Source organism: Penicillium paradoxum (assembly GCF_028828445.1).
Source record: "Penicillium paradoxum strain IBT 22861 chromosome Unknown utg000007l_segment0_segment0, whole genome shotgun sequence".
NCBI lineage: Eukaryota > Fungi > Ascomycota > Eurotiomycetes > Eurotiales > Aspergillaceae > Penicillium > Penicillium paradoxum.
This window is the reverse complement of record NW_026643185.1, coordinates 2,448,673-2,473,720: the sequence shown is the minus strand read 5'-3', so window position 1 is coordinate 2,473,720 and position 25,048 is coordinate 2,448,673. Positions and strand designations below refer to the sequence as shown.

At 50.2% G+C, this 25,048-nt stretch overlaps 10 protein-coding genes across 10 annotated transcripts; 6 read left to right on the top strand and 4 right to left on the bottom strand.

The window, feature by feature from the left end:
• Positions 1-220: 220 nt before the first annotated feature.
• N7457_008469 (snoRNA-binding rRNA-processing protein UTP6) lies at positions 221-1,456 on the top strand (the record flags this gene model as incomplete). The annotated part of the gene is made up of 2 exons (XM_057179512.1): positions 221-310; positions 365-1,456. The coding sequence occupies 2 exons, from the start codon at positions 221-223 to the stop codon at positions 1,454-1,456; spliced, it is 1,182 nt and encodes a 393-aa protein (XP_057027898.1).
• A 68-nt stretch (positions 1,457-1,524) lies between these two features.
• Positions 1,525-2,171, bottom strand: N7457_008468 (peptidyl-tRNA hydrolase domain protein; the record flags this gene model as incomplete). The annotated part of the gene is made up of 3 exons (XM_057179511.1): positions 1,525-1,615; positions 1,670-1,930; positions 1,981-2,171. The coding sequence occupies 3 exons, from the start codon at positions 2,169-2,171 to the stop codon at positions 1,525-1,527; spliced, it is 543 nt and encodes a 180-aa protein (XP_057027897.1).
• A 666-nt stretch (positions 2,172-2,837) lies between these two features.
• On the top strand, positions 2,838-5,569 carry N7457_008467 (putative RNA-binding protein (Nab3); the record flags this gene model as incomplete). Its single annotated transcript, XM_057179510.1, has 5 exons — positions 2,838-3,888; positions 3,942-4,121; positions 4,274-4,667; positions 4,751-4,971; positions 5,025-5,569. 5 exons carry the CDS (start codon positions 2,838-2,840, stop codon positions 5,567-5,569), a joined length of 2,391 nt encoding a protein of 796 aa, XP_057027896.1.
• A 556-nt stretch (positions 5,570-6,125) lies between these two features.
• Positions 6,126-6,561, bottom strand: N7457_008466 (cytochrome c oxidase subunit 6B family protein; the record flags this gene model as incomplete). The annotated part of the gene is made up of 2 exons (XM_057179509.1): positions 6,126-6,248; positions 6,334-6,561. The coding sequence occupies 2 exons, from the start codon at positions 6,559-6,561 to the stop codon at positions 6,126-6,128; spliced, it is 351 nt and encodes a 116-aa protein (XP_057027895.1).
• Positions 6,562-6,987: 426 nt separating this feature from the next.
• On the top strand, positions 6,988-7,664 carry N7457_008465 (protein SYS1; the record flags this gene model as incomplete). Its single annotated transcript, XM_057179508.1, has 2 exons — positions 6,988-7,232; positions 7,298-7,664. 2 exons carry the CDS (start codon positions 6,988-6,990, stop codon positions 7,662-7,664), a joined length of 612 nt encoding a protein of 203 aa, XP_057027894.1.
• Positions 7,665-8,199: 535 nt separating this feature from the next.
• N7457_008464 (class II aldolase/adducin domain protein) lies at positions 8,200-9,359 on the bottom strand (the record flags this gene model as incomplete). The annotated part of the gene is made up of 5 exons (XM_057179507.1): positions 8,200-8,274; positions 8,340-8,508; positions 8,572-8,704; positions 8,750-9,010; positions 9,092-9,359. 5 exons carry the CDS (start codon positions 9,357-9,359, stop codon positions 8,200-8,202), a joined length of 906 nt encoding a protein of 301 aa, XP_057027893.1.
• A 726-nt stretch (positions 9,360-10,085) lies between these two features.
• Positions 10,086-11,534, top strand: N7457_008463 (putative Golgi transport complex component Cog5; the record flags this gene model as incomplete). Its single annotated transcript, XM_057179506.1, has 1 exon — positions 10,086-11,534. One exon carries the CDS (start codon positions 10,086-10,088, stop codon positions 11,532-11,534), a length of 1,449 nt encoding a protein of 482 aa, XP_057027892.1.
• A 1,011-nt stretch (positions 11,535-12,545) lies between these two features.
• Positions 12,546-13,148, bottom strand: N7457_008462 (uncharacterized protein; the record flags this gene model as incomplete). Its single annotated transcript, XM_057179505.1, has 3 exons — positions 12,546-12,577; positions 12,641-12,897; positions 12,964-13,148. The coding sequence occupies 3 exons, from the start codon at positions 13,146-13,148 to the stop codon at positions 12,546-12,548; spliced, it is 474 nt and encodes a 157-aa protein (XP_057027891.1).
• Positions 13,149-13,728: 580 nt separating this feature from the next.
• On the top strand, positions 13,729-17,679 carry N7457_008461 (Pfs, NB-ARC and TPR domain protein; the record flags this gene model as incomplete). The annotated part of the gene is made up of 5 exons (XM_057179504.1): positions 13,729-13,786; positions 13,955-14,899; positions 14,979-15,614; positions 15,671-16,269; positions 16,351-17,679. 5 exons carry the CDS (start codon positions 13,729-13,731, stop codon positions 17,677-17,679), a joined length of 3,567 nt encoding a protein of 1,188 aa, XP_057027890.1.
• A 4,099-nt stretch (positions 17,680-21,778) lies between these two features.
• Positions 21,779-23,832, top strand: N7457_008460 (C2H2-type zinc finger protein; the record flags this gene model as incomplete). Its single annotated transcript, XM_057179503.1, has 2 exons — positions 21,779-23,602; positions 23,659-23,832. 2 exons carry the CDS (start codon positions 21,779-21,781, stop codon positions 23,830-23,832), a joined length of 1,998 nt encoding a protein of 665 aa, XP_057027889.1.
• Between the last annotated feature and the right edge of the window lie 1,216 nt (positions 23,833-25,048).

Genomic DNA, 25,048 nt, shown 5'->3' with positions numbered 1-25,048 from the left:
AAAAGAGCGTCAAGAAAAGAAAGCACCAAAAGAAAGACTCAAAAAGGTAGATGTCATGAGCATATGGCCCCTGAGGAAGGGAAACAACGTCCGGATTCCTCGGTGGTTCTAAGTGTCCTTAAGGCTAACCGGATACGGCTAAGCGCCCTCTGGGGCTAATCGGTGTTTTTTCAATGCGGGATGCCGACTTTTTTTTTGACCTCCTCAAAGAATAGCAATCATGTCCGCCGCTACAGATAAGGCTCGATTCTTCCTCGAGAAGTCTGTGCCTGAGCTCAAGGAATATGAGCGCAAAAAGATTTTCACCAAGGTAAGCTACAACACGTCTTTCTTTCGCTTTCGGAAAGCTGATCCCCATATCTAGGACGAAATTTCCTCAATCGTCAAGAAGAGATCCGATTTCGAGCACAAGCTCAATGCGCGCGGCGCGCAACCGGTGGACTTTGTGCGCTATGCTGAATATGAAATGAACCTCGACGTTCTGCGAAAGAAGCGGGTGAAGCGACTTGGGATTCGGTCGGCAGGATTCAACGGCCAGCGACGGATTTTTTTCGTTCTTGAGCGAGCGACACGCAAGTTCCACGGCGACATTAACCTCTGGGTCCAATATATTGAATATGCTCGGAAACAAAAGGCACACAAAAAGCTCTCCATGATATTTACCGACGCTCTGCGACTACACCCTACCAGCGCTGAGTTATGGGTATACGCTGCTAAGCACGTCCTCGATGACCACGGTGATATGACACAAGCGCGGAGTTACATGCAGCGCGGTCTAAGATTCTGCAAGAATGCACGGACAATTTGGATTCAATATGCCAAGCTGGAGTTGATTTACGTCGCAAAGCTAGTCGCTCGTCAACGAATTTTGGGTCTAGATGAGGAGAGCCAAAAGCCCAAACCAGTCCAAGAAGCAGAACTCGATCTCGATGCCGATATGATCGCGCTCCCAGCAATCACGGCCGAAGATATCGACCCCAGCATAGGAGAGGATGGAGAAGCGGACCAAGTTGCGCTGCAAAACCTCAATTCCACCCCTGCTCTGAGCGGTGCTATCCCGCTCACCATTTTCGATACCGCTACAAAGCATTTCGAACATGATGATCGGTTTGGTCAGGAGTTCTTCGATATGGCGTGGGAATTCCAGGACGCGCCTTGTCTTCACAAGATCTTGGAGCACGTGGTCGAGATGATGCGCACAAACAAGCCTTCCAGCCCGCGGACACAGATCTGTTATATCAAGCTCCCGACCGCTGGAATCTCCGCTACCTCGGCTGAGTTCCCTCGCGCGCTTGGTACTTCACTTGCCCGCCTCAGAGAGTATCCCATGGGCAAGGATCTCGCACGCCAAGTGATCAATTGGCTTCAACCTGTCCAGGCGACAGAAGATCTGGATCCTTCGTTGCAGAAAGTCATCTCGGCTACCATCCGGAACGCGGAGCGCGTGGCACAGTAGCATGTCATGAAGTATTACTTAGCACTGTTAGGCGTTGATCGGAAACAAAACCCAGGGTTCTTTTACTATCAATCATCGTATTTGCTTCCTCGGCGACTGCTTTTCTTGTCGCTGTGCTGTTTCTTATCTTTAATCCGGCTCTCATTCTGAGCGCGTTGTCTGTGACCTCCGTTAGATTCGTTCAATCGCCTCCGTAGATATAGATAGACAAACAGTTTCTGCACGCGTGTTCTTTGTGCTTGTGACGTTTCCCCGGGAATCACCTCCTTGGCCGAGCTCTGCAACAGCTGGTAGAGCTTGTCAAAGCAGGATTCCACATTATTAGACTGTTTCCGCTCTTCGTCGGACTGGATGACTAAACACTGGGCTCTTTCGGCGGCATATCGGGATGTGCGGAGTGATTGGTGTATCAAACGGGGCACCAACGGTAACAATGACTCCAATGGGACTTTCAAGGTGGCCTTGGAGTTAACCCTATTTGGACTGTTCAGCATTGCAGCATGACCGTAAGTGGAGACACTGACTTGTTCACATTTTGCCCACCGGGGCCACTAGACCGACTGAAGGAAACCTCGCAAATATTACGGGGAATGGTCTTGGAATTAAGGGCCTTGAGCCAATCCCTTGCGAGCTGGAGATCTTGTTGCCCTTCAGACGCAAATCTCCGAATGGATGTCAAGCCTCGAAGGCAGTGTATGCGCTGAGGTCCATACATCAGGAACCGAATCCAACGTGCAAAGGAGGTCAAGAAAAACGGTGCACTATCGCCCGGAAGGTGGAGGGAGGTGACAAATTAAATCATCTAAAAATGGAGCGACAGTAGAGTTGTCGCCTTCTCGCCTGGTCTGGCCCCCCTAGCGCGAACTACCGTTGTGACGAAAGTCTTGTTTTGACTGGGATTAGAGTACGGAGTACGGAGTAAAGGTCAAGCAAGAAATGATGTAAAGATTATGACTTGGATCTTCCCTGTCAGACCAAGCATCACTTGGTTCAACGTCTGCTCTACAACAATCCAATCTCCGTTCTAACTCCGTCTGCGTGTACAGAAACTAGTGAGAAGAATCTCGAGCTTCCTTCTTGCTCACCTGACTCCCAGCTTTTTCCCCCCGATTCCCCATTTCCCACCTCTCATCTCCAAAACCCCCCACCTATTTCCTATTTGCTTCTTCTTCATCGCCTATTTTTCTTCGTTTGGGTTCCCCCTTTCCCTCTTAGGTGAGGTTCCTAAACCGAGAGAGAAAAAAAAATTAATCCCCAATCATTTCTCATCGCCCCACCTTAGCTTGCGATTGCGAAAATTCATACCTGCCCCGGGGATCATCTTCTTCACCACTTTCCCTTCTTCCCTTGTAGATGAAACGTCCTCCTCCTTCAAGTCTACATGACGCCCGGTCCTCCCGATGAAGCGCTTCACTTTCGCGGAAAGACTCTGACTCCGGAAAGCCCTCGACCGCTGCACATTCCGGAGCCAGCTAATATCCCAGTTCTGGAGAACCAAATGGATCCAGTCTTCAATGATACCTCAACCTATGAACGTTCGGTGTATACTCAGGTTCCGCAAACCCATGATGGATGGTCGCACGGAGCGTTAAAAAATGGCCAGGGGGGACCGTTTCAGACCCAGGGTGCCGGTAGTTTTCAAGGCTCGCAATCAAGTGTGACGCAGAATGGAATAACTGTTTCTGCACCATACTACACTCCAAAGCCTGCATCGGGGTCCGAGAAATCTGGCCTTTCGGGCTCAAGGTTCTCTCTCCCCGATTCCACTCATTCCCACACTGCTCCGGTTGCTCCGGTACCCCAAGGCTTTGCCACTGCGAGCGAAGTAGATCATGCCCACGCGGAGCTGTCCAAAATGAACGCCGAGAAGGAAGATGTGGGAGTCAATTTTCAGAATCTACTCGACAATATCTCTTACCCCAACCCTGGTGCAACCATAGCCGCCGTGTCTCCAGCCGTGAACACATCTCTCCACCAAGCGACCGCTGGCGAAGCCCTCCAACCCCAGAGCATCCCTGCCCACACTCAAGCCCAACATAATTCGTCTACTCAGGCCCCCTACAGTCCAAATGACGAGGTGGCATATGAACCTCCCTCCAATGCATCGCTAGCCCACGCAGCCCAATCTAGTAGCCTTCAGCCTCAGCAATTTTCCATTGCTCCGGGGGCGGCCGCCAACAATCCGCCTCTCTCCACCTTCCCGCAAACCACGTCTATCCTGGCTGAAACCCAGGGCACCGTGCAAGAGCCTTCAGCAACTTTCAAGAGAGGTCGTATCGAAAAACCCGGCCGATCCGTCAAACCTACCGATGATGACTCATTTTGGGGCCCGGAAGTTCAAAAGAAGTACGACGAGTTCCTGCATGATGAGCGGGTTTACGTGACGGAGGGTCTTTGGGATCGGTTCCCCATGGGCTCCAGACTGTTTGTTGGTCAGTATAAAGAATGTACTCCTTATCATTGACTAATCTAACATTTCCACCAGGCAATCTACCTACTGAAAGAGTCACCAAGCGAGACATGTTCCATATTTTCCACAAGTACGGAAAGCTGGCTCAGATATCGATCAAACAGGCGTACGGTTTCATTCAATTCTTGGAAGCCAGCTCTTGCCATGCGGCTCTCGGGGTTGAACAGGGAGCCACTGTCAGGGGCAGGAAGATACGTGAGTGCCTGACCTAAAACAAACCCAAAAAAAGAGGGAAAAAGGCACACCTCTAACGTTTCTTCAGATCTCGAAATTTCAAAGCCTCAGCGATCAACCCGGCCCACTCAAGCATCAGAGCCTTCTCGCGCACCCCTGCTACGTCGTTCCAGGTCGCCAGACTTCAGCCGTTCCAGTTCTGGGCGAACAAACGCCCGGACCTCCAACGATCGTTACGACCGACCCAAGCCATATGATGCCAGTCGGTTGCCGTTCAGTGACTTTCGAGATGAACCTTCACACCGTAGCAGACGGGATGACTATCGCCCGCCGCGCTCCCCTTCCCCGCGACCTTTTCGAGGGTCCCGAGACGGGTATCGGTCACGCGAAAGAACACCAGAGAGATTCGATCGTCGCGAGCGAAGGCGCTCCCGTTCTCCGCGTTCTCCACGCTCACCCTATTCCAGAGACCGACGATATCGCAGCATTAGCCCAAGGCTGCGTGGCATCTATGAAGGCGAAGCAGATCTACCAGTGCCTCGACGAGCTCAGCGAGATGTGCCAGAAGTGCAGCTCCTGGTGTTAGAGGAACTTGACAGGTTGGTTGGATACGATGTCTCTTTGCGAGGTTGTCACTGACATTGGCTTAGAAATTTTGTTCTTCATGTAGAAAACGCATTCCGCAACCGTGGATTGCGAGTAGATGTCCTTGTGCTTGGTCCACGGATCCCTCTTGGTGCCGCAGTGCATCGCCAGTTTACTGAGGGTGTTCTTGCGGTTGTTCGTCTATCTCGTCCCAACCAGGTTTCCCGAAAGATTCCTCTGCAGCTCTTTGATCGCACGGCCGGATTAGATAATGTCCGCTTCCTTGGTCAGTGGATTTTGTCTTTGGGTCGCTCGTCATTTTACTCATATTTCTTACAGATTACCCTGAACTCGAGCCTAACTTGTCCGCTGAGCTCCTCAGTCACCAAGCTCAGGCGATGCAGCGAGGAGCTGCCCCAGCGGCATTTGCACCAAATCCTACCTTTGTCGTACCCCCAGCGCAGCCTATGGCAGTTCCTCCGCCTGTCTTGCCTGCACTTTCAAATCAGCCCAATATTGCAAATCTCATTGGTTCTTTGGATGGCCCGAGTCTTTCGTCTCTTTTATCGGCACTCCAGCGACCTCCGCACTCCCAGCCCGTATCTGCCACACAGTCACCATTCTCCTCACCCAACCCACCTCCGGCCGATCTAGCCAGCCTCCTGACCAACGCCCATCGGCCGCCACCTATGCCCGCTACCCCGCAGCAACCTCTTTCTCGCCCACCTTTCAATCTCCAACCATCAAATGCGCCTGTCATCACAGATCCGACCCTGCTTTCCCTCCTGACCAAAGGTCTAGGCGGGCAACAGTCGCAGGGCCAGGGACCCATTGGACCCCAGGTACAGAACCTTATGCAACACCTGGCGAAGTGGAAGCAATGATTTTACGACTTTCCTATCATCTACCATTTCATTCGAACTCGAAGTTCATCCCGCGATTGTTCATTTTCGGAGCTTGGCGTTGTCATATTCTTATGAGTGGATTTAGTGCTCTGCTTTCATTTCTTTCTGGCTGGCCATAAGCCACCTTCTGCAACACTAGGCGTTTTGCTTTTTTTGTTCCCCTCTTTGCTTCTCATGGGACACACAGGCCAATAAGATGTTAGATGTTAGGGCAACACGGTGTTCAGGGATTGTCTTTTAACATAGGATTTTGCTTGTGACTACCGATTTATGGACATAATATGGATTTTCTCTAAATATCATATTGCTCGTGAGCAGTTCTCTTGAGTCAATTCTCTCCAAGGGTAACCCGATCGGACCGTCCTATTTAATTGATCGAATTCAGCAATGACGAGTCTTCGGTGCCACGACGGCTCTACTACGGAGTATGGAAGCCATGTTTGCTGGGTACCATTGAGTGGAGGGGTCATCAGGGGACCTAAAAGGAGGTAGATATCCTACATATTGTACAAAAGCTGTCTGCTATCCTGGCTTTTTATTTGGCGTTCCATCCCTGCGACTTCAACTCCTTCACCGTGGCCGCATCTTCTTTCTGAATTCGCTCAATCGTCTTGTCCCGGTTGTACTCCATCACTCGCTTTTCCTTGAAGTATTTCACCTAACCCAAGGGATGCGAAGTCAGCGATATGTAATGCAGGAAATCCAAAAGAATGTCTCTTCTAAGCAGATGCCATCATACATACCCAGCTCTGTGAACATGCCGCCTCGAACTCCGCGACCTCTTTCGCACACTTCTGGCGCGCCTTCTTGTCCTCTTTAATGCCGTCCAGGATATCATTCTTGTCTAAGCAGGCGAAGAATAGATCTCGGCCCTCCCAGCAGCGCGCGCGACTTGTTCGATCTGGGGCAATGCGGCCGCCGTCGGAGGCAGCGTCCTTGTTTTCGCCGGAAGACCAAGGTAGCCAGCCCATTTTGAATAGTTGAATATGTGGGAGGTAGGAGGAGGAGAGGAAATGACTCGAGTCAGATCAGTGGATAGAGTTGTGATTTCAAGCGAGTTGTTCTGCCAAAAGGTTCAGGTGACGGCAGATGCCCAGTTGTTGGCGGGTCGGGCCTGTGACCGCCAAGACTGTTGATCTCAAGGCGATCGCTATCTCCAGACCCTTTTCACTCCTCGCACACGTTCCATATTCTGCATATATTTTTCAAGTCTGCGGGACTAGTATAGCCCACGTCAGCTATTCCCGCTTGTCTGTACTTGGAACGTTGCTCCCGAAAAGCATTGTATGGTCCCTTCCCTTGGCCTCTACTTTCGTACTCTCGCCTCGAGCGCCGAGGTCAACCTGATTCCCAACGAACTGGCGAGGGTGACAATACCCCTCTTATCGATTTAGTTGATGCCCGCGCGCCGGCGTCCTCCAGCGGGGTCGCGGACCGAACTCCCTCCGCTGAAGATCATCCGCAAGATCCTCCTACTACAGGCTGCATACTATGTTAGCGCCACAGTGCTCATCTTGTTCACGACAGTGGTTTATGGCGCGCCATTCTCGCTAGACCTGGTCTTCGGCTGGGACTCGCTACGCGGTGATACGACCATTGGATGGATGCTGGGGTTGGTGTGGCTGTTGAATTGCTTCATCGGGTAAGTTGTAGCCTAGCCTTGGAGGCAGTATTCCGATCACTAGCTTACTCTCGTGAACATCCTAGCGTCATCTTCCTCCTCCTATTTGTATCCCGCTCGAAGCTGGTGCCCGATTTTGCTCTCACGATTCACTTCCTCCACCTGATCGCCACTACACTCTACACCCATTCCCTCCCTTCCAATGTCCTTTGGTGGGGACTCCAATTCGCCAGTGCTGCCATGATGACATTCCTTGGGATGTGGGCTTGCCAGCGACGGGAGCTAGAACCTATCAAATTTGGTGGACATGGCGGTACGCAAGCCGGCCCGTCACAGACATCTGATGGGGATGACCAGCAGGAGTCGAGCTTTGGTCGTGGTCGTGGCCGAGAGCGCAGCTTGCAAGAATATGAAATGGATGATATGAAGCACATGGGCGAGCATGCTGTATGAAACCTCGCTCTTCTCGTCCCTTACTCGCCCCATCTTTGATGTTCCCCGTTGGGGCTATGATATGCCTTTTTGTTGTCCTGTTGTACTTGTTTTTTTCTTCTCGCGCCCAGGTCTTTCACGGACTGTTTGATGCATCCTTTCATTTTGTATACCCTTGCAGCGGTTGCATCTGTATAGATGGCGTTTTTCCGAAGGAATTGATTTCCAGATTTGTTTGATAGCTATTTAATATCTGCTAAGTGTGTACTATTCGTGGTCCATAAATATGACGAACTATATGCAAGTGTGAACAATATCTCTTTCCTCTACAGAGAGATATCCAACATTATAATTTTTAGTCCACTGCAGTGAAACGTTACTCCGGTAGCCCCAGGCAATACTATAATCAAAACCACTGCAGTCTGTCTGGCGAAAAGTACAAGTTTGCATTGTCAAGAAGGGAACATTGTGCCAATTATATTTAACCATCCAAGATAATTTTCAAAATTCGTTAAGATCAGATATGATGGCGAAGAGTCATATATAACCCAAACATCTACTGAAGGAACCGTCCATTTGTCTCTTCGACAAGCAATTCAAACTCGGGTTGGAACTCTGTATAAAAGTTGTGCTTGAACCGGTCAGTATAAACCTCTGGGGAAAACACCCCTTAGCATAGATAGCAACCCCACTTACAGGATTCTGAGCAGCATCAGCGGTGAACTTGGCTGCATCGTCTTTGATAATCTTCTTCGGGAGACCATTGGCTGCTGCCGCCTCAGCAAGAAGTTGGGAGTGACAGGCATTCTCCAGCATTGAATAGAGGATTGCTGCTTCGTCGACAGTTCGACCGACAGTCAGGAGGCTGTCCATATATGATTAGCTAGATGAAACCGGATGCGAGAAGACTCAACATCTCCTAACTCACCCATGGTTTTGCAAGATACATGCGATATTCTCCTTGCCCAAAGCGCGTGCAATGGCTTTTCCTTCCTCTGCAGACAGAACAACACCACCATGGTCTTCGTAGACGCCCAGTCGGCCAAAGAAGTTGCATGCATCTTCATCAAATTAGCAACAGAAACCCAATACAGCATGAGACTTACCTTGCGTAATCATCTCAATAGGCTTGCCAAATGAACTCCATGTCTTTCCATGGACGCCATGCGTATGTGCCGCAGCAACCACATCCGGGCGTGCCTTGTGAATCTCTGAATGGATCAAGAATCCAGCTTCATTGACGGGTAGCTGGGCTCCACCCTCGACGACAAATCCGTCAGAATCTAGAAGAACAAGGTCTGAAGCCTTGATAGTCGAGAAGTGCTTGGCGAACGGGTTCATCCAGAAATGGTCTTTGAGAATAGGGTCTGCAAGCTGTCAGAATACTCCTCGTCGTTTATTCCATTTATTCCACTATATGTTCAGTCAAAAGAAGTCATCGCACCTACCTCGCATTGAAATGTGCCCGGAGACACCCTCTCCATACCCTAGCTTGCCGAAATACCGGAATGCAGCAGCCATGTGCTCTTTCATCCACTTACGCTTCTCGGTTAGGTCTGAGAATGTTGGGATACCACGCAGTTTCAAGGTTCCGTTTCGACCTCCGCGTGCAAGACCCTGGAACGTTGCATCGCTTGCTGCTGGTGGGAGTGGAGGTAGTTGGTCTTCGTTGGTCAAGCGGACAGACTCGGTTTGCTGAGTAGCTGTTGTCGACATGATGACGCCGTTGTTCGAGTGGGTTATAGTTCGTTTCTCAGAGATGATAATGTAGGTTCAAATGTCAAGGCTCGGGCCCAGTTTACCCCAAACTCTTATCTGTGGGGGAACCCCGCTCTGTCGTTGGAAGGCGCTGGCAGCAAAAGATAGCATATAATGTAGGGTACTAGTTGATGCATTTGGATTTGATATCTGATATCAATAGACGCTAGATCAGTATACACTGCCACGACCTCCGAATTATCCTTCTTGTAACACAATTGGCTGTGAAGATGTTCCCAGAGAGGCATATCAGTGATCACCAATGGTTCGCTACTTCTGATTCTTGAATTTGGATCCTTAAACACTGGGTATTTTGAGTCGTATCATAGACTACATGTAATGTGGCCATTATCCAACTCATATCAAGCAATATATTATACCATCAGACTCCATCGATGGCCTCTTTGAACTGACTGTTCTCCAGGCTGGAGGCGATGTATAAGATGACTCAGCTTCACGTGACCCGTTATCAGCCATGTGGGCTTCGCTATCTCACAGCCAATATCCCTCTCTCCTCCAATGGTCTAGACGTCTGATGCCAAATCATTGGAAAGTCATATTGAAGATTATCGCTTTCTGAACCCTACGTGCCCCTGATTGGCCGGTTCAAAAAGTTCTTTAGTTACTTCACCCCCTCTTTTCTATGTGGCCCCATTGAGATAGATTGGACGTGTCTAGACCACCATGGCGGAAGCAGAGCCGTCATACATAGACTATGAGGCCTTCTTGGACCCAGACTTCTCGCCAGCTTCGTTCGCCAATACATTGGTAACAAGCACAAATAATGCAACCGACACCCCGTTAGATTTATCAACACCATTGTCGCGGGTACTTTTTGATCTTCAGGAGATCGACACACATATCCATGCATTGACGACCAGATCAGCGCTGCCATTGCTTTCACATACCCAAACTCAGACTGCTGCAGCCGACCATATCCTGAAAGAATCAGGAACGCAGATTGCTTCTGTCACGCAAGGCTACGAACGTCTCCAAAAGGAGGTGATCCAGAAATGGGAAGCAGCCGACGAAGCCCGCATTGCTGCTGAAAACTCGCTTGCCACTGTTCGCCTAGCAAGGGCTGTCGCACGCTGCCTGACCCTGGGCAGACAGCTGGAGAGCCAAGTCTCAGAAATTACAGGCCGAGGACCAACAGGGCCCGCCCTTTCAGTAGGACCAGATGGAACAACATCACCGCCAACTGGCAAAGAAGGCTTCCGTGCATTGGAACGAGCAGCATACACAATTTTAAGTCTGCGTGAACTGTTTTCAGCCTCGGCAGAGGGCGAAGAAGGCTATGGTTTAGATCGAGTCAAAGTCATTCGCACTCTGCGCGGAGAATTCGTCATTCCCGCAGAAAACATGGTCAAGTCGAGAGCACAACAGACCATCAACAGGTTCTCTTTGTCCCCAAATTCATCAAGCTCCAATGGTCATTCATCTATGTCATCGGGCTACAGGCAAGCGCGTGATGCCAAGGCAAGACTGGCAACCGCCTCCACAACTCTCTATCTCCTTTCACCTATGCCAAAGGGACCAACCACTGCGGCTGAATACAAGCCCGAACTCTTATTGTCGACACTACAAGGATTCATGCACACCGCGATCATGACGTCCGTGAATACCCTCTCCCGGGCTCTTTCCCAACTCCCAATCATGGACCGAGCCCTCGCCGATATTTCAGCCCGATGCCAGGATGTTGTCGCTATGGAGACCATCCTCAGGAGTCTCCGCCCACCGCAACACCCTCTCTTGACCACCAGCACCACATCTGAGGAGCCAGTTACCGAATCCCAAACAGGCCTGAACAAGTCCAATCTCCTGCAGTTTCTCCTTCAAGCTTTAGATACCTCATCACTCCCTTCCTACTACTGGCGCTCTCTCGCCTCATCTCTTAGTCCGCGTGTCCAGGAAATTGTCAGCCGAGGTGGTGTCTCTGCCCGTGCATTGCGATCCAACCGGGATCGACTGAGAGCCGAGATCAAGGAGTGTGTACTTCGCTCATCGCAAGTGTCAGCCACCAGCGTGTCAGCCGAGAAGGGTCGGTCAGGAACTGAGACGGTGGCTGTCGGAAACTGGGACCGAGAAGCTGCGGTGATGGTCAGTTCAATTATTGGTCCTCTCGGACGCTAATCGTGTGGCTCTTTCGAATCGTGATGTACATGACGTCGATAGGAAAGATTCGACGTTCAATATGAGATAGATAGAGCTGGTCATTCCGGTGACTATAGCTCTATCAAGAAATTTAATTGCATATTAATCTTCAGTAACACAGAACATCTTTAAATGTAATTTCCAACACAAGCGCTAACATGAGCGCTAAATTCTATACACAGAAATTTAGACGGATATAACATCTAATCAAGCTTCATATTCAACGCACATCTTGGTTGCAGATCGGCACGTGCTAGCGGTTCAATCATCCCAGTTCCTACTTGAGCCAGGCCCATGGATCAAATCACCCACTCAGTCTACCCTCACGGTTATTGTCCAGCGCATCCTAAATTCAGATGAGTGGATCATCATCAGACCTGTTAGGACCAAACGAACTTCGGATTGAAGGTGGCGTCAATTTCTTCACAAAGATGTTTGACGTGTTGATCTCATCGTGGCACATTCTAGTTACCAGCCGTTCCCACCGGGGCGTATCGCCCCATGTAAGCTGGGCTGCAGGGAGGACCGAAGGCCCAAGTAATGGCAAGATCGCCAAGTGGCGCAGGAATTGGGAAGATGTTGCCATCAGAATTCGAATTGATTTCCCGTGAGGACTGGGGTACATGTTGAAGTAAACAGTCCGGAGGATTAATCTGTCCGAAAAGGGCGTTTTCGCTCCGATGAAACAAGGGTATTGTCGTTCTGCTGATGGGGTTGGAACGTGCTTCAATCATGTTGAGTCGTTTCCTTTGCAGGTTTCCGAGGTAGATCGATCGCTTTGCCTGACGACGGAATAGGCGGACTTATTGGCTGCAATTTCCTCGGCGCAAATGACATTTCCATGGTAGATAGATTTAGTGATCATTTGTTGACGATTCCTTGGGCCGCTTTGACGAGAGACAGGCCGATGCAGGTTGGATTGTGGTTGTTTAACACAAAAGTTCCCTCGATTCTGATCTCTGATCGATGGTGATATCGAATTCGTGAGAATCACTCAATCAAGGGGACGACGGATGAAGTGGCTATTATAGCAGCAATCTTCACAGTGTTGCCACAACATTGGCACATGCGTCTTCGAAACTAACACAGATGCCAATAGCTCTTGATATAACTAAGAGCCTTCTCTGATATGGAACTGCTGACATGGGGCAAAGTACCCAGCAAAGTCTCAATATCGGGACTCCCATCTGGGAGAGCCAGTTGGTCGAAGACGATGTAGATGATATCAATCGGCATCGTCTGAAAAATGGCCTTGCTGCCATTGGACATGATGGGAAGGTCGTCAATGAACGACATGATGAATGATATTGGGTGAATTTTGAACGTGAGGACACAGATATCACTGTTATGTAGGAGTACCTGGTCAGGGGAGGCGTTCGTACCAATCTCATGGAACCATGGAACCTACCGCGTGGCGACGGGCGAAAGTCGCAACGCTTCATGTTTCCTGTTCCGAACTTCCGCCATATCCTCGGCATCTACGGCATCGCTCTTCGCAGTGGATATTACTGCCGTTTTCCGGGCTTGTTGTTGCAGATGTTGACTTCCTCGTTGAATACTATATTCGCCGCTTTTGGCTACGAGGACTATCATTCTCGACTTACTCGCGGTGGCCTGGCTTCATTCCCATGCTATACCCTATTGTCTTCCAATTCAGATCAAACGAAATGGACTAATTTTTGAAAGTCAAGCGGGTGAGCATCTAAAAAGATGCTACCTGGCTGGCATCTTCTGCACACACATCGTGTTCCAATATGATAATCGCTTGACAGAAAGCTAACTACACTCTACCACAGGCCATTTGTGAAACGATGACTCTCTTCCTGCTGTCTGTTATATAAACAATGGTTTTATGTTGCCAGGGTTCGAGATTTGTACCATTCTGTAGTGGCTTGGGGTATCATGAAGGCTCGAGTTAGGGACTGGTTTTAGGGCAATGTCGCTCATATCCCACCACACCATACGCTAATACAGATATGGATAGCGCGTAAAGGATCCTTGTGATGTTGAACCAGGAAAATAAGCACATAACATGAGTTTTATCCTGAATGTTACTGGTGTGGAGGGTAGAAAGGACTTGAAGCCTACATGTGAATGGAAGGTTTGGTGCAAGACGAGCAAACTTTGTGTTTCTTGAACAGGCAATCTGTCAATCCATCTTCACTGCACACAGATGATTGGTCGTGAGATTATCATGCCTCAGCCTCACTTGTCGACCCCGCTCCTCTTGGGTACGGAGTAGACCTCTGGCATTCTCGATTCCTAACATCTAGGCTTCATCACCGTCATGGTCCTCGTGTTTCCCATGAATATATAACTCGGCAATTCGTCTCCGAACTCAACGATCATATATTCCATCATGGCAGCCAGGGCCTCTTTTTGTCATGATGATTACACAGTCGGATGGATATGTGCTTTATCCTTGGAGATGGCAGCCGCAAAGCTCATGCTGGATGCGATACACCCGAGTCTGCCTCACCCGCCGACAGATCGGAATACCTACATTCTGGGCAATATCGGAGAACATAACATCGTTGTTGTCTGTTTACCAGCTGGCACATATGGAATTGTTCCAGCTGCAACGGGAGCGATGCAGTTGCTCTCAAGTTTCCACTCTATCCGGTTTGGGCTGATGGTCGGCATCGGTGGAGGTGTACCAAGCGAGAAGGCCGATATTCGACTAGGTGATATTGTGGTGAGCCAACCAGCGAACACATCTGGAGGCGTAATCCAATACGACCTTGGTAAAGCGTTGAGCGGCGGTCAATTTCAGCGAACAGGAATGCTTGACCGGCCACCCAAGGTCCTCCTGACTGCCCTCGCTACTCTCAAAGCCCACCACTTGACACAAGATAGTCGAGTCCTTGAATTTGTTTCCGACGTCCGAGCGAAAATGCCGTCGCGGAAAGCTGCAAACTTTGCACGACCATCGAAAGAGGACCTTCTTTTCAAAACAGAATATGAACATGGAGCATCTGATACATGTATCAATTGTGATCGGTCTAAAGTGACTGCTCGGGCTTCGAGAGACTATGAAGAGCCAGAAATACACTATGGACTGATTGCATCGGCAAATAAGGTGGTGAAGGACAGCAAGCTGCGAGATCAGCTGGCTCAGGACCTAGACGTCTACTGTGTTGAGATGGAGGCGGCGGGGCTCATGAATGACTTTCCCTGTCTAGTCATTCGGGGCATTTGTGACTATGCTGACTCGCACAAGAATAAGGAGTGGCAAGGCTATGCAGCAGCGGTGGCAGCGGCATATGCGAAAGAGCTTGTCTTAGTGGTTCCGGTAGATCAGATCAAAACTACTCCAACAGCACGAGACACTCTAACAGACTCTGGTGAGAGATCCTAAATTTCAATTCGTGGCACTCCTTGTCTAGTTCGAATTCATAACTAAATGAAGTACTCAATGTGCAGGCCATCAGTTCAAGGTTCCTCTCGACCTTACTGCAGTACCTGTGATTCAGAATTTTGTAGGACGACAAGATGAGCTGGACAGCCTATGGCAGTCTTTACAACCGAAAAAGTCGTCATCACGGAAAGTCGCAATTCTTCACGGCCTTGGTGGGATGGGAAAGACGCAGCTAGCGATTCGTCTCGCGCGCGATCACAAAGATGATTTCACGGGTATCTTCTGGCTGAGTGGCAAGGATCGGAATACACTCTTGCAATCGTTGAGTTCTGCCTTGAACCGATTACCGGGACAGCTTGGTGATAGCGAGGCAACCAATGACCAAGACGTGGAGCAACGAGCCAGAGTTATGTTACGGTGGCTAGCATCGGCGGGCAATTCTCGCTGGCTGATCATTTTCGACAACATTGATACATACTCCCCCTCTAGCAGCCCTGGTGGCGATGGATACGACATCGGGGAGTTTTTCCCTGCGGCAGACCATGGATCCATCCTCATCACATCTCGGCTTCAAGAACTAACTGAGCTCGGGGGAAATTTTCCGGTGCGCAAACTTGATTCTCACAACACAATTCAACTACTCCTCCAAAGCAGCGGTCTGTCAGCCAAAAGCACCACTAGAGAGCTTGAGGGTAGTCCAGGTACCGAGGTCCTTCCTGATGAATAGTTGTTACAGATCATGCTAATACAATTATAGACATCCTTGCTCTTGCCAATCGTCTGGATGGACTGCCTTTGGCAGTTGTCATCGCTGGGGCATTTATGCGTGAAACTGGAACCAGCATCGCTGAGTACTTGGAGCACTACCAAAAGTCTTGGTACGAACTACAGTTGCAATCAAAGCCTGGTCGGCAGTACCAGCAAGGCAACATGCTACAAACATGGATGATCTCATATCTTGAGATCCAGAAGCGGGACTCGAACGCAGCAAACCTTTTACTGCTACTTGCGCATTTTGACAATCGTGATATCTGGTACGAGTTAGTACAGAATGGCCGCAAAAGTTCAACCGTTCCCGACTGGCTTGAAAGAATTACATCACGCAAACTCTCGTTTAAACTCGGTGTGAGGTCTCTCATCGGATTTTCTCTTCTAGAGAGCAAGGAGCAAAATGGAAGCTATGCAATGCATCCAGTAGTACAAGACTGGTGCCTTCACATTGCCAGCACAAATACAAACGTGGATTCGATCCAACTCAACGAACTTGCGCTGATATCCGTTGGGCACTATGTCCCTAAATCAAGTGAGAGAGATTACGCAGAGCTTCAACAACGACTTATCCCACACGCCAATCATGTACGTCATCTACATTGGTCAGGCGACGATGTTGCGCTATGGAGAGCATTCCATTGTTTAGGGCTTCTCTACGCTAATCAGGGAAAACTGAAGGACGCAGAGGAGATGTACCAGCGAGCACTGGCAGGCTATGAGAAGGCCCTAGGTCTAGATCATACGTCCACTCTCAATACAGTTAATAACCTTGGGCTTCTCTACTCTGATCAAGGGAAGCTAAAGGAGGCAGAGGAGATGTACCAGCGAGCACTGGCAGGCGATGAGAAGGCCCTAGGTCCAGATCATACGTCCACTCTCGATACAGTCAATAACCTTGGGCTTCTCTACTCTGATCAAGGGAAGCTAAAGGAGGCAGAGGAGATGTACCAGCGAGCACTGGCAGGCGATGAGAAGGCCCTAGGTCCAGATCATACGTCCACTCTCGATACAGTCAATAACCTTGGTACTCTTTACTCTGATCAAGGGAAGCTGAAGGAGGCAGAGGAGATGTACCAGCGAGCACTAGCAGGCTATAAGAAGGCCCTAGGTCCAGATCATACGTCTACTCTCGATACAGTCAATAACCTTGGTACTCTCTACTCCGATCAAGGGAAGCTAAAGGAGGCAGAAGAGATGTACCAGCGAGCACTAGCAGGCTATAAGAAGGCCCTAGGTCCAGATCATACGTCTACTCTTGATACAGTCAATAACCTTGGTATTCTCTATAAGGATCAAGGGAAGCTGAAGGAGGCAGAGGGGATGTTCCAGCGAGCACTTGCAGGCAAGGAGAAGGCCCTAGGTCTAGATCATACGTCCACTCTCGATACAGTGAATAACCTTGGTCTCCTCTACTCTGATCAAGGGAAGCTAAAGGAGGCAGAGGAGATGTACCAGCGAGCACTGGTAGGTAAAGAGAAGGCCCTAGGTCCAGATCATACGTCTACTCTCGATACAGTCAACAACCTCGGTACTCTCTACAAGTATCAAGGGAAGCTAAAGGAGGCAGAGGAGATGTACCAGCGAGCGCTAGCAGGCGATGAGAAGGCCCTAGGTCTCGATCATACGTCTACTCTCGCTATAGTTAATAACCTTGGTAATCTCTACAAGTATCAAGGGAAGCTAAAGGAAGCAGAGGAGATGTACCAGCGAGCGCTAGCAGGTAAGGAGAAGGCCCTAGGTCTAGATCATACGTCCACTCTCGGTACAGTGAATAACCTTGGTCTTCTCTACTCTGATCAAGGGAAGCTAAAGGAGGCAGAGGAGATGTACCAGCGAGCACTGGCAGGTAAAGAGAAGGCCCTAGGTCCAGATCATACGTCTACTCTCGGTACAGTCAAGAACCTTGGTGCTCTCTACAAGGATCAAGGGAAGCTGAAGGAGGCAGAGGGGATGTTCCAGCGAGCACACAGGCAAAGAGAAGGTTCTAGGACTTAATCATCATGATACTGGAAGCTCATTGGGTATTGCAAACATAAAGTGGTGCCTAAAGCTCCTATAGAAAACATACATTTCATTTGATATATGCGGAGAACACCTAGAAACTACCCACAACCTAGGTTTTCTTATTTCCTTTCTCCTTTTTCAGATCGTGGCCTGTCCTAGGAGATACTGGGCGAGAACTGCCTTTTCCAACAATTGTGTACCTTTATGTTCATGTATAATCGAACTCTCATAAGGCTTTGTTACTTTCAGTTTGGGAGTAGTAGTTAGTCCATAACTACTTTTGTATGATGCCTAGCATAATCCCTCTAGTAACTAAGCCTCGTGGCCATCTTCCGGTGGGTTAGGTGCTCTTTGTGAGCTGCAATGGCAACTAGGATAGGTTTTGGAACGTGTAGGATGGTTGATATTCTCACTATCTAGTATCTGGACCATTACTGGAAGGCGAGGAAACATGACTACCTACTCAGGCGCCCACGGGTGTTGCAACAATCATGGAATACATAGTAGTTATGTATGATACTGTGTAGGGGTAACAGTTATGGCAGGTACTTTACTAGGTAGGCAAGTTCTTTGGTTCCTCGATTTGGTATTTTATCAGTTTTGTGAAGGATAGCGCTCACTACTCTATACCAAGCAATGCACAATGGATATACCTAGATACCCACCAAGAAACCCATATGTACCCCAACCTCAAAATCTCTATCATGACACCGAATGGACAGGATCAAGCCACTCAGATCGCACTGATTCAAAGAAGTCAAACCTCCGAAGTTCGGGAAATTGTCCCTCGGACGCATCGATAACACCGTTGGGATGCGCCGCAGATAAGCGGGTAGATCGACATCTGCAAGTACCATCGTACGTGGCACAAGTACCTGAGCACCAATGTTCCAGGGATCAGATGACTCTCACACGGTGCATCGCCATGGGATCTCTAGACAATTATGAACATGGCTAGGGGCTGGTGGGCGTACTACATATTGACTCCATACGGAGCACCCTATGGAGTAGATGCAGAGGATGCAAGTCAGTTGCTTAGGAGGGGGTTGGGCTCCGATCAGACTAGGGTACGGCGTACAGACATGGATCCATGTATGGATTAGAGAGGACTGAGTGCGCTTTGTCCGTTTATTCCGGTCTGAGATTCACATGTGACTTGACTCTGAGCCTCCTCTACATACCTCGTTTATGTACTCTGTAAGTCTGCACCCGGCTGTGTTGACTAGGTCTGGGGACGGGGTTATCGATGCTGTGGGAAATGGGATGTTCATATCTATGGTTCAATCTTGATTTGCATCCTACGAGGAATCCCATCCGTTCAAGTGACGATCGCTTTATATATAAATGGGTTGACCAGACATTTCGTCGGTAATATAGTCACGATATAAGGCGGCTCCTACGTGGCCAGGTACGCACCGACACATAATCAGGTACAATATACATGGATGGACCTGGCAGGCAATGCGAGACAGGGCCTATGATTGGACCGATCAGACGAAAATCGGCGCCACGTTCAATGACCAGTCAGATTTGCAGACCGCTCAGAAGGGAGGCAAACGGATTCACCAGGGACGAGAAACATGGTCGGCCGTATACCCATGAGCCTGGTAACGGTGCCCATTCCGCCCTTTCACGGTTAGATCGAATAGCCTTCTAGGTTGGCGATCGGCTTGCAAGTCAAAGACGTCAGCATTCCCGCCGATCCGGGCTACGATTCAGGTTTATCGATAAGCCCTGCAGGTACCTGGCTCTACTTGGCTGTGCGCCTCCTGCCAGCCTCGGTGGCGCCCTGCAGATGTACCTACAGGTACCCGGGGTCTGGGCAGGGATTCCCCTCTTCTCGTGATAGCTGGCGATCGTGCTCCTTCATTGACCCCTCTTTTTCTCCCTTTCTATCTCACACAAGAATATATGGTATATTGTAATTCTCCGTTTTACCCCACTGGGGGGATTTGCTCCCAGCCGTGAGAGGGGTAGTCTTAGAAGGAGAAGCCAAGGTCGATTACACCGTCGATCATCTAAATTAGCGGCAGGATCCCCCTCCATCTTGATATCGTATCCCACACCCCCCGAATCATGTTCCACCAAATAGGTTTCTGTGACAAGCATTCACACAATGCGGTCCACCCCCAAGGAGGCCACCGTGTGTCCGTGGTCGATCGGCGTATCCCCGCTTCCCTTCTCCCTACCAATCGAGTTCGCTGGATCAGAACCCTCGGCGATCTCACAGGGACAATGCGAGATGTGGTCCGGAATCTTGTTTTACAACAGTATACCACATCCCAAGGTTGTATACCAGAACCGAAGAAGCACACCCTCTGTGTGGCGTCCCACCTTCTGTTCCCATGGACTTGAGGGCTTTGGGAACTCCACCAAATGACGGAAATAGAGTACATTAGAGTACTTGCGAGCCAGGGATCTGCCGTTGAGTTGGGAGTTGCCGTTTGCAGCCTTCGGACCCAAGGTCTCGAGAAAGTGGAGAGAGAGTTTAGTCACCACGCAGGCACGGCCAACGGGCTTAGTCCCCAGGGGGGAAAGTTTCAGATGGGCTCGATGCGGTTGCCACGGAGCTGCCGGATCACCGCGGTGACGAGTTCTTTTTTGGGGGTTCTTGTTTTGGTTGTTTACGGAGTACGGACTACGTAGTCGAGGACTGTTTAATGGGTTGTTCCAGAGTAAGGACGGTGCGAAGTACATGATGTACAAGTGCCAGGGAGACAGAGGCCCTGCGATTTGTGCATCCCATGAGTCTACTTGTCTGCAGTCTGCAGTTCTAGAATATTTCAATGCACAGAAGCTGAACATGAGATCTATCTTCTTATCTCTCCCCGCAGTCTGTAATCTATAATTATCATGGGCTCGGACCAACTGTGAGATCGTAAGCGTTTCCAGCAAATGGAGAATTTTGTATCAGAACTTCGTATCGCGACGGACCATTCGGAACGGTTTCCCCTACCGCGTAACCCTTCTGAGTCTGTATGACGAGAGGCGATACATCCACGCGATGCAAGGAGTAGAGTCGCAGTGAACCCTAAGATCCCCACACCAAGTCTCGACCTTTTTCGTTTCCCCAAGAACCAAACTGTCAGGCCTTGGCAGTGCCGATTTCCCAGGGTCGAGCGATCGTGAACGTCAAGGACTCTGTGAGTTGAGGGATTGACCTGTATCCCACGGACAACGTAGGAATGTTATGTCCCCTAGGTCTCCTACACCATCCGTAGACCACCGCCTGGACGGAGAGCAGTCATGAATCATGGTGCCTGGTGCCTTTTGAATCAATGGAGACACGCTAATCTGGTGAAACAGCTAATGATTCGCATCGGTAGCCCCGGAAGATCCATTTAGGCCTCGAGTGCCTGGCTTTGGTCGCCTTTCTCCTTTGCCCCTCGCTTCCGATAAGCCTCTGTCTTTTTCTCTCATCGTCACCATTTTTCTGAAGACCTTCCCCTTAAACCTGTACCCTGCATCTCGGGACTTTTTCCCTTTTATTTCTTTTTTTGGCGACTTTTCCGGCTGGTCGGATTTCACTCTCCCTTGGATCTATTTTTCTTCTCGAATAAACCTGATATTTTTCGCGTGGAACGTGCTAGAGATGATCGCGATCAGCTAACAACCTTCCCTTTTTCTTCGTTTCTGCTCATTCTTCCTCTTGAATCGCCCTTGCATTTGGGCTCGCATTCCATCTCCGCCCTCTCTTTCTCCCCTCTTTTCCAGGGTTCCGTCGAGGGTAAGCACACTTTCAAATCGTACGTGTCGAACTTTCGAGTCTTCCTTGGGTCTATCTCGTTTTCCTTTGGCTTCTTGCTCGTCCCTGCTCTCCACTCTCGTAGGGTCCGGGTGACTGAGTTTGCGCAAATGTTCACAGTTAATCTGGCCTTCAGACTCCGCGTCTTGCTCCTCGACGACTTCTCTGTAACCCTGCGGCTTCTCCGATTCGACATAGAGATCTATAGAGCCCTAGCTCGTCCCGGGGTGATTATTCCGGCCGATCGGCTTGCCGGCTTTTCGACCACTGGTGGTTAGGAACGTTCGCATTTGACTCTCCGGAGACCTGACATCACTCCCGCCTCCCACACCCTCTTACGTCGCCATGGCCTCCTTTCTCCCCGTCAACAACTCGGCCTCTGAAGATCACGCGATGGACGGAGCAGCTACACCCCGTGCGATTCCAAATGGCGTGCCGGTCACACCGGACGATTCTTCGACGACGGAGCAAATTCCGGACGGTGCTTCACAATACAGCCGAGGTAGCGACGCCTCATCCCGCACAACCTTGACCCACGTTCGAACCCCGTCCATGTCTGACGAACCGATGCACGATTCCGAGGGAGAACAAGATGAGTCCGATCGGGATCAGGACCTAGGGAGCAATGGACCTCCCTCGAAAAAGAAAAAAGGCCAGCGGTTCTTCTGCACCGATTTCCCTCCTTGCAATTTGAGCTTTACACGCAGCGAACATTTGGCTCGTCATATTCGCAAACATACCGGTGAACGTCCCTTCCAATGCCACTGCTCTCGGCGGTTTTCTCGACTCGACAATCTTCGGCAACATGCTCAAACGGTCCATGTCAACGAGGAAATTCCTGGGGACTCTCTGGCGGCCACGGGCACACGGTTCCAGCGCCAGGTCCGTACAGATCGAGTGCGTCCACCAGGGCGGGCGCGGGCAGGCACCGCAGGCAGCATTTCTGGACATACCCGCGGTCATAGCAGGAATTTATCAACTTCCAGCATTGCATCCACCACTTCGACATTCAGCCAACCCCCGGAACTTCGGCGGCGGCCCCCACCTTTGATTATGGCCAACGACCCCGCAGCTCGATCCCGACTGGCAATGGATTCCATTGGGGAACCTCCGACTACGCCACCGGCCCAGGCCCGTGGTGGGCCTGGTCCCTCCACAACTGGGTCACCATACACCCCTTCGAACATGTTTGCTGCTACAGGCGGCAGCCCTCAATTCGCCTCGCCCATGTCGGGCGTGGCACATGGATTCTGGGACGGCAAGACCGCCGCCCGTCGTCTTTCGGTGCCAAGTAGTAGCAATCCTTTCCTCGCACAGCATGGCAACGTATACCCACCGGCTTACCAGGCCCTCGCTGGCGCACCTTACACAAATGCCGCTGGCGTATTTGCAAGTCCCACTAGCACACATTACCCTGTGTCTCGTGATGAGAGCACTTTGAGCGCAGCCGAAGCAGAGATGCGGAGGCGAACGTGGCACCCTTCGTCGTATACAGGGTTTCCACGGCCTGGAACCAGTGGCTTGAACCAATATCATACTCCGGACAATGCACCCCCCTCATTTGGCGGAAACGGACCTACCGAGCATCCGCCTCGGCTGCCCGGGATCGAGAGTTTCGACAAAGTAGTCTCACAGCAGCGGCCGCTGACCCCTCCTACACGGAAAGCCAGCCCAATGCAGCTCGATGGCCATCATCGCCCACTGCCTAACACCGCCTTCGGGTCTGGGTTTAATTACACACAGCCAACCTATCGTCCAGCACCACCTATCTCCGGCCCTGGTCACCGACGAGGCCATGTGTCCTGGGATATGTCTCTCCACCATAACCTGACCGGATTGGATATCCGAGACCGACGTCCCTCGACTGCGTCTGCTTCGCAGTGGAGCCAGCAAACACTCGCGGAACTCCAGAATGTCTCTTCGCGTCCTTCCTCGTCATATCAGCCTTCATTTGGACCGACCGCGGAGAGAAGCCCTGAAGACTATCGCGGTCATCGCTCAAGTCTCTCAACAGGGAGCCGCACGCGGACTTCCCCGGAGGATTCCAGTAGCAGCGAGGGTGTTCACACCCCGTCCACTGCATCGCTTGAGTATCATCCAGCGATTGTGCACAGCAGCGGATATATTGAATCTAATGACTCCTCGCTATCCTCCGATCACCCTCCACCGGTAGGAACTCCTCTTCGAACGGACGGCTATCGGCCCGGTTACTAATGCCGTCATAGATGTGTGGCCGTCACTCTTCCAATGTGGATGGCTACGAAGCTCACAACGATCGAGATCCCAGATCCGAAGTCTTCTCGGAATCCCATGCCCGAGTTTCGGGCATGGGCCGGTTGGAGGCTCTAGTCGCCGTCGCTACAAGCGAGAACAAAGGAGCAGCCAAGCTGTTTCTGTAAATTGTTTGGACCAAAGACCGTCCTCTATTTTACACCATTCTACATAGGAGCATACGTGAAGCATTTGCGCTTCCTGCAACTAGCCGAAGAGCTATCATCATATACTTTGGCATCCTACCTATCTCACTACTTTCTCCTAGCAACATGCATCACTCTTTCGCCCGCTTATTCCTACTCCCTACACAAACCCATACGCCTCTCCAGGCTGTTCCAAATTCTTTTCTATCTTTCTTCATATATTTCGGGGACTTTCATGCTTGCCATTCCGCGACAGTGAAACCCTTGATGAACTGACGACTTTGATGACGACTGATACACGACCGGGGAAATATGGCCCTTCTTTCTTTTACTTGTGTTCGGGAGTCTTCTGTTTTGTGTTTTGTGTTTTCCCCCCGGACAATCCTGGATGGCTTTCGTTTTCTGTTTGGTTTTTGGATCAGTTCTCAATCATGAGCTGCATGTCCTGGCGTTCGTGTGGGAAGCTCTGTTATGGATGGAGTCATCTGCATGACGATACCCTGTCTATCGATCATTTGGTTGCTTTTCCTCTCTAGTCGTGGTCTACGGTGTGGCCGAATTTTTGTTTGCATCTCATTCTTCGCCCTCCGCTTTATCCTGGCCTTCCCTTCTCTCTGTCTCTCGGGTTTCCTCTTCTCTATCTCTACCTCCTTCCCTCTCCCTCTCGTTTTCGTTTTGTGTCTTACTATATTCATTTGGTGGATCGTGTCTTTTGTTTTAACGGACTGCAAGTATGAGGGCTTTTGGATATCTGCTTTGATCTGAATATGACTGAAATGCATTGATACTGGTCTCGTAGTTTTTGCATAGTACCTAGGTAAACACCAGTTATCCTGAAATCTCGCATCCACTTTTCTATTATTTCCAGGCCTCGCATTCATTTGTCAATTGCATCCAGCGATTACATGCTCATTGGCCGAGAACATTTCATGAGACTAAGGTCGGCTTTGCCTGCTCTCTGGATCTCACTGTGCGCATCCTTCGTCGTGCAATGGAAAGTGGGATTTTCGTCGCTAGAAAACACCTCCTTAATCTCCTCACTGGGCCTGAATATGGCTAGCTCGAGCCACAGCCACCTTGGACTAAGTCCGGGGGGAGAAGACCTTGGTTCGAACCGGATAGCCCTGGAAGAAGTCGGGATGAGGCAGCGATGACTTGTAGGTGACGTCGACGGGAGCTCTGGGCCCTACTCCACTCG